Source organism: Opisthorchis viverrini, assembly GCF_000715545.1.
Source record: "Opisthorchis viverrini unplaced genomic scaffold opera_v5_44, whole genome shotgun sequence".
NCBI classification, from domain to species: domain Eukaryota; kingdom Metazoa; phylum Platyhelminthes; class Trematoda; order Opisthorchiida; family Opisthorchiidae; genus Opisthorchis; species Opisthorchis viverrini.
The window spans coordinates 1,677,924-1,686,489 of NW_008751700.1; the positions used below are offsets into that span (position 1 = coordinate 1,677,924).

The 8,566-nt window shown below is 41.8% G+C and overlaps 1 protein-coding gene across 1 annotated transcript in view; it reads right to left on the reverse strand.

Annotated features, from left to right (window-relative positions):
- The window catches only part of T265_03210 (hypothetical protein), a gene marked incomplete at both ends in the record, with an annotated part of 4,774 nt that extends 3,709 nt beyond the window's left edge, over positions 1-1,065 (reverse strand). Inside the window, 2 exons of the mRNA XM_009167629.1 lie at positions 356-834; positions 944-1,065. Of these exons, the coding sequence (XP_009165893.1) occupies positions 392-577 (186 nt within the window). The remainder of the gene's footprint in view (positions 1-355; positions 835-943) is intronic.
- Positions 1,066-8,566: the final 7,501 nt, after the last annotated feature.

The window sequence follows — 8,566 nt, forward strand, 5'->3', positions numbered from 1 at the left end:
TATATATATATATATATATACATATATATATAGTTTTCATTCGACTTTCCCAAGGTAGTTTAAGATTTTCTTGCAAACGGGTGTTATCAGTAATACACTCCTTGAGTGAAAAGTTCGCTTTAATTTAAATTTTCAGGTAACTTTTACCTCAGTTTCAATGCAACAGCATGGCACTTTTAGTCTGTAATGAATTCTTGCTAGGTTTCTTCGAGAAAAATCAAAAATGATTCTGGGTTTCTCATATGTTATCGAGGTCTAAGGGGAATAACACCAAACTGGCCGTCTCTGGGACAAAGCCAGTCAACGCTGTGGAGTACCAAATATGGGTATTCACAAAAAACTGCACTTGACTCACCTCCCTTGTAATCCTTAAAGCTCTGCAGACGGGAATCTACCGATATTGCAACGGGACCGTGGAAACCAACTGCCTGAAGTATCGCATCCTCGTCGTTATAAGGAAGGACCACAAATCCGGCAACCTCAGCTGTCCACACCGATGAGTCAACCTTACAATAAGAATTTGGTCTAAGCGTCTTATCGGAAATATAGGGATAGTCTCGATCCAGCTCCAAACCATCGGAATCTTTCAGGTATCGAAAGGACGTTATTGAATCTCCGCCGGCGCAACCACTATTCCCGTACCCCGAACTGCAGTCTATTAGTTGCTGTGTAGACAAGACTTCAAGTCGATCATTGTGTATGTACGCATGTCCTTCCACGGCCGCCGCGGATGCAAATGCCCAGCACGAACCACAGCTACCTTGCTTTCTGATAGGTGTTACTGCTCCCTTTGTGCGCCAGTCAATTGACTTTGGTGGAGGTGCAGCAATTTTTCTAAATCTCGCACCAGAATGGTTCGACAAGTTCACAGGGACGTGTCCGCCACAAATATTTTCTCGTTCTTTCGGAAGCTATTCAAAAATAAAAAGAAACCGTCAATTACCAAGCAACGACAGATACCCAGTCACTGAATTCATTGATTCCCGTTTTGAATGTCACTTGGCCTGCCTCATAGGCTTTGTTGTGTTCTCTCACACGCAGAAATGATCGACAAAATGCATCCATACGTTCGGCATATTCCTTGGTATCGGAATAATGCCTGTCGAATTCGGTTTTGAATTGTTCCCATGCGATATGAACGGTGTAGTTCATCAGGTCATCCAACGAGTCGACACAATTCAGTTTACCTATGGGGATGATGTCACTCTTCTTTGTTGCTGTGAGCAGCACATCCCAGTCGTAGACTTCGTGACCTACGACACAATTGTGTAATAGAACGAGGGATAGTAACAGTGGCGCATTCATGGTGCACGCTACGAATCAGTTGTAGGGTGGCACATTGTTCGTGCTTTCCCTTTATATGTATTGAGGGTTGGTTGATCAGTGTCCAATAGTCCGGGTGGACATAAGACTTGTACTGAGTGACATATGGCGACCCAGTTTTGATAGTATAAATGCGTGGATAGTTTCAGTATTAACAGTTCCTTGAATAACCACCAGGATGCACCGTATAACTTGCATCTTACATTGAGAATGCTAAATTTGGATCGTGTCTAGCGTAATCCAGCGGTTGGAAAAGGCAAGATGCGCTTGCACGCTGTGTGATGTTTTTTTTTAAGAAAAAAATAGGAATGTAGTGGCTTTTATTATTCTGTTGATTTGGGAACTATTTGAACACTCAGCCATCTCTAATAAGGTCTAATCTACGAAGCACACTAACTGGTCAGCGGACGTGAAGTACAGAGAATATGAGTAGTAATTAGATACACGGATTTAAGGTCTCTGCAGGCATTCTCGGGAACGTCGACGAGATTTTGTGTGAATGAATTTTGTTTTGCTTCAGCTACACCTTTGCTCTTGCAGCGGAAGAAAATTGAGAAATGCACACTCAAGTCACACTTCTGAAACAGGCTCCGCCAATACTTTCACCATAAGGTTAGACAATGGAGCCCCGAAACTGCTAACGTTATGTAAATGGTAGTTGATAGGAGTACAAAAACCTTACTTGTGTGCACAGAAACTATGGTTTCAATCTGTTCATCTACCCTGGAACCGAATTCGAACCGTATCCTTCTTCACTGTATTGTCGTTTGTTGCACTGTTTCTATGTCCGTTACAGACAAATGCTGATTTTTTCTACATCTGCTTTTGTCTTAAGCAACCTGGACTTTTGATGTCTAACAGCATTTGTCTTCTGATATTCCTGGCTAAGTGGATCAAACGGGACAAATGTTTCTTACTTTCCTGTGCATTATGCGTTGTCGCGTTGTCCTCATCGACAGCATCTATCCTATTCCTGAGCTTGCTCCAAGTCCATTGCGTTAAAATTAAGCTTCCATGTTATGCATTTCATCACTACAGTGGTTTTAGTGGTGTTGTTTGTGCCTAGAGCTGCTCCATTTTTCCGCCTAGATTCTGATCAGTTGCACACTTTTAATGATGAGAATCCAATTTGTCTTATCACTGTTGTCTCAGCAGCACTAATGCAGGTCAGTCTCTTTTTTCAAGGGAATCTGCCATGCATCTGAGCTTAATAGATGAGATGTTCATTGTTGACTAATTTAATGTACAATACAGGGATAAGCCTTCCATCAGCGTTGCTTTAGACCATGAGAAAAGATCTTACCCTTTTATTCTGTTAGCGGACGGGATAATTGCTCTAAACAGACCGTAGATATCCTTCTGGAACTACATTCTGGCTCAGCTCTTCCACCCGCGATTTTTTACCGATTGCTGTGATCCATTTGATGCAGCCCACCTTACCCACTTTCCTTCGTTTTGAATCTTGTAGCACTACTCCTATGCCGGCTAGGATAGTAAGCACTACTTAAGTGCATCCACTCTAAAAAATTTGCATTTCAAATAACGAAGAATCTTGGTGACAGTATTACGATCTAAAACGTGGAATGGCGATTTCCATAGTTTTAAGGCTATGCTATAGAGTGGTCTGTGGCCCTCAGACTGCCATTTTGATTGGTGAATAGGGTTTGTCTAATTAGGTTATTAATGATACTCTTCATATGAGTGGACACATCATTAGATACGAAATAAATGTAGAATATTCCTGACTAATCTAAGTGAAAGGTTGCCAGCACACATCAAAATTTGAATCCACAAGGTTGCAATTGCAATGCACCGTTTTCTCGACATTTTTTCTCGAATTCTTTTGCGGCACAAGACTACAATGGGAGAACTAAACGACAATGATTTCTGTCTTTTCGAACTCATGGATAAATAGTCCACAGCTGATGCTCCATTCTGCGCTCAATCTAACCCAGTTTTCCAAACACTTTCACACTTTTGATGCTGCACAGTAGGTTGTTCCTTCACTTTGCTACGACGTAAAAGCAACATGATTACACAAACTATATGGTAAATGGATACCAAATCACCAACGAAGTTTATCCATGAAATGTGTTTACTGAAAAGCCAAACGGGCAAACTTTCATATTTTGAGAGCGGTGATTTGGGTCATTTTTCTCAATACCAAAACGAAGTGAAAGTCCAGGAGAAGATTCGGGGTCAAATGTTCAAATCAGTAGCAAAAATCAATGATAACTACATAACAACATGGAGAAACCACGCAATTTTTCTGTTCGGCATGCAGACTAGTTAATATTTTAACAACTGAATGGGTTTTCGTTTCACGGTCAACGAGTCCAATAAAATGGAAGTGTTGTGTTGCTGGACTTCCAAAAAACTAAAAGCAGCGTTCAGCTTTCAGTAGTATGAATAGTAATTTTGATAGTAATAACATAGTACATCGAAGCCACTTGCCACTACGAGTGTGCTTGTGCAGATCGGGCTGGTTAACTCAATATCCACTGAGTGGATTAGTTTAGTTCAGGTTCGATTTCCAGCATGATGTTGGAATCGATGTCAAAAACGTAAAAAACGCGGTTCTTTACATTCTTCAGATGCGGAGACTAGTACAACCCAAGTGACCGAAAGCGAGTGGTGTTTTGTTCACGGAACCTTCTTTTCAAGCGAACCAGAAATCTCTGTAAGCTGAAGTTTCGGTGAGTTTTCAATGGTACACCTGTATAGTGAGCGCCTTGGTCAGCGAGGTGCATGGCTTTTGTGCTTTGGTTTACCAGCGGATATTAAATGCGGGTTTTTTTCGCGTTCACGGAAATCATTCTTATGGCATCTACTGTTGGATTCGGCAGAACACTAGTAATATGCGTGGTTATATTCATTACTGTAACACGTTGACGGCAAGTTTTCGAGGTGGGTGTTCGAGATGTCAACCGCAAATCACTGAAGAATCAAATTGCTCGCTTCACGTATGCCGCATGTTATAATTCACTTCGCCGAAGTTCAGGGTGATTCCGGGATGCGCCTTTTGGAGGCGGATCCTGTCAAGCTCTTCAAACCAATGGTTTATAAGATCGTTACCGTTTGGTTTACGTCCTAGAACTATCGACCGCCACAAGCTATAGGCAAACTACTGAAGTAGAAATGGTGGCTAAATGTGCAACTGAATTCCGCATCAAAGTAGCCCAGCATGCTCTGAATCGATTGGTATAATTACTTTGGTTACAGTGATTGGGAAAGACGATATAATCGACAGACGTAGCTAACCAGTATCCAACTGGTGACGCCCCAATCATCAGCCCTCAATTTCCTGGTAGTTTCAAAGCAAGCCAAAGCCACAGAAGGAGAATAAGACAAAGTAAGCTGATTACGAGACCGACAGCTCTGGAATACATCTCAAAATTGTAGTTCTAACTGCATAACTAACGTGCCTTGTGAGACGCCTAAGTGGGCGGCTTCAGGTTGCATATCGGCGCTTTATGCATGCTCCTTTCCTTGCAACTCCGCAGATACAAGTATAAAAGATAGTTGGTCACCGTTGGTCACAGAAAACCAAGAAGCACATTCCGGTTTAAAATTGCGGACGACAATTCTGAACCAACCGTTATAGAACTACCTGAAACGTGCGTGTGAAATTGGTATTTAAATAACCGTCATTTCAACAATGTTCCTTCTGTCATGGTAAGGTTATTCTGGTTAGTTCAGATTATCAGTTACAAATGTCATCGGTCATGTTGGTACATGACTCCCAGCCACCCGATGTGTGACATTGGTGTGTTACCGCTACTCCACCAACGATGAAATGGGTCTGCCGGAATTCCCGAGTGACGAAAAAAAAGTTGTCCCGGTTTAAATTGATTGAACCGTCTACGAAGACTTGTCATTCAGGTGGGACGCCCGGAACAGCCTGGAAAATTATTCATTGATCGTATCCTGTTACATGCTTTTAGGGTTTTTATTCATATAGTAGGTGGGTCAGTCCGTTGATAAAACCAGTGAACTCAGCAATTCGGTACTTTCGGCAGCGCATCTATCTTTCTATTAATGGCGATTCAGGTGCACGCACATTTTTGGGAGCATGCTTTGGGCGTCAATCCTTCGCAACTTTTGCGAAATTCGTCATCTGTAATAATATCTAACTCACGTTTCGATATATTTTTGACTGACTGTGTGTGAGTAGACTTCAGATATTGACAAATTAAATAGGTTCCAGACGTTTCTTTCGTGACTTTGTTGTATTACTTGAATACAATTCGAGTTCCCACTCCGTCAACCCTCAATCTCCCGACACTCACTGTATCCTGAGGTTGTTCAGCTATACTACGCTGAAGGCATTTTCAACGTGTTTTAAGCTCAGTAGCTGAAAACTCATTAGTAAGGGTGGCAATGGTGTTAGTCTTCGGACGATCGTATTGTGGGAGTGATACATCCGCATCCCTCAAACCTGAAAAAATTTCGTCTTGCTTGGTCAGGACTAAGTAATAAAACACTAGTCAGTCAGCTCGGAGCTATTAAAACTTATCAGTATGGAGATTAGTAAGTCGTTTAGGATCAAGCGAACGAACATTTCCTGTGCCGTCTGCTAGAGTTATATTCGTTTTTTACAGTATATATCGGTGTCTCCATTGTTGCACCCTGTTGGGGTGATTCTTATTTCGTGCTTTCTGGAGCCGTGCCCGTAAACTTCCCTCAAACTATGCAAGTCCAATCCACTTAAGGAAGGCTTATTACAAGAAGCTTTCGCACGATCATTCTAGGGAATAAAATATTACACCCACTTTCGGGTTACCGAATATGATTTGTTCTGCACGTACATACAAATCCATCCAGCTTTAAAATGTGAAAATCCTAAAATGCCAGCTAGTTCTACCAACTTCTGAACTCTTACATGGCAGACTACGTAGAGTTGCGACTTCGTGGTACATGGATCGTTCGTGGTTGTAAATAATTATCTTTAGGTGATGATAAACCTGAAAATATCCAGTCAATCAGTTCAAAGGAAGATCAGAAAGTGAATGACAACTGACATTAGACGAACTTTAAGACCATGGGATGACTCATGCACAATTGTTTGAAATAATTTGATTTCGAAAAGCATGGGTCTTTGGTGGTACCTTAGTTTTATTGCCAACTGTGTGACAATCTTGTACCAGAGAGGCCCAAGTAACCACCAAAGCTTAAACAAACATATTCATTCTTGATGAATCAATCATATGACTTAGGAACTATTCGAGTACCAAACACAGTAGGGATTCTATCGATCTCTCAGAGAGTAGAGCTTCCCATTGCACAGACAACTTTGACCGAGTCCTGTTCCCATTGAGAGGCCAAATTAACGCTGAAATCTGTGACTCAGTTCATGTCGGTTCACTTCAAGTTTGCATTTTCATTGAAAACAGGAACATACTACATTGATTGGGCTTCTTCGGAAATCAGGAATTTGTTGCAGGCTTCAATGCCATCCGGTCAAGCCGTCGCATAAGCTTATGTAATCTTCACAAAGAACTCAGATGTCTTTCAAACAAAGTCCGCACAGTACTGTGCAAAATGGACCAACACGCTTAGGTTTTGGGTTTTTACTTTCTGCCTAATTGGCAGGTAAATTATTCCTGAAGCCTGCTGAGACCCTCACCTCCACTGAATATTGATCAGACAGCCCTTGATCAAAATCAGACTGTGCGAGACAGCTCTGGATCAAACTCAAACAGTGACTCCTCAACATATAGCGCAAGGCTGTTGTATCTTCGCACTCGCTTCTTGCAAAACAACTGCTGTGTTCCTTGTCGGCGTGTCTTTTTTCGGCCCTAGGCACCAGGGCAAGGACAACAATCAGGTGTAACACTAATTCGACGCTCCTATAGAAGGAAATGGTCCTTAAGGAGTTCGTTACATTTAGTAGGTTTGATAATGTTTCCTTACATTTTTAAAGGTGTACAGTTTAGGCAAACTGAATGACCTCTCAGCACCTATTCAGGTGGAGTAAACTCAAGATCAATTAAGCTTTACGGCACAGCGAATTCTATGTTTTCTTAAGTTTTAAGACATGCTAGGTCATCATTGGTCATTCTCCAAGAGTAGTAAGTAGGATATTGATCGTTCTTCGAAATTTTAACACCATTTCCTAACTTGATATCTATTTTCGGTGGTGATAACAGTGATTCCGTTAACTACTACTGAAAACAGAACGCTTGCAAATAGGTGAGTATCTCAGAATTGAAGCTGTTCTGCAGGGGAACGCACAGCATACGCTCGCTAACAGATTTCGGTAAGATTTTCTACCCTGGAAACTCGGCGGTCAGTTTCCTTCAGGAGCAAATTCACGAAGAAATTGGGTAATATGGAGAATCTATGATTTCTGGAGTGTTCAAAATACGGTTGACCCAGCTATCCAAATTCAAACAGTAGTCCAGAAATCTGTTGTCCCTACACGAGATTGGACTTACTTTTGCAACTAAAAGGGCTGCACCTAGCTAAAGTTCTGTACAATGTTGCCTCTTCCCTCGCATCTCTATATACAGTATTAATTGATTGTACAGTATTAATTGGCAGGCAGTTTTTTTCGCTGTCGTAGGTAATTTGGTTTCACAAGTTCCATTGCTAATCAGGGTGATCACATCAGTGCATTGTTTGAAAAGTAGCGTATAGCTGTGAGTTAGTGGATGTCCTCAACCGAACCACTGAAATATAAGGCGTTATATCATGAAAACTAGGATTCTGACTCAACAGCAGTAAACAGATGGAAATCGCATGTAGAATCTCACGCTCAGTCATTCATGTCGGCAAATTCGGATACAAAGTTAAGTAGTCGAATGTGAAATTTGGCGGAGTACCTAAACGTTATATCTCAGGATATGCCCTTCCACCACGAAAAGACTAGAAATCACCGTGGTGTGAAGGTTTGTGTGTCTCCGCGACCCATTGAGCTGCATTGGGAGGTGTCCTTGCGGCACTCACAGAGTCTTTCAGAACGAGTTGTTCAATGATTAGAGGTTCTGTAAAAATAGCAATGCTCCTGCCAAACACGGCTACCTTGCCAATGGGGTTTTCGGACAACGACTTTGGTCGAGGGACCTAATCGACCTCCTGTCTCGGTCTGAGTACCTTAACAGTATCCTGGTTCACTTACAATCATGAATTTCTCACATACAAATAGTATTTGCCACACTGGCTGCTTCGTAATATAATCAGCCGGGTCGCCTTTTCTCGGCGCATCAGCATATCGGGTAAGGAAAAAAAGCTACTGATGACG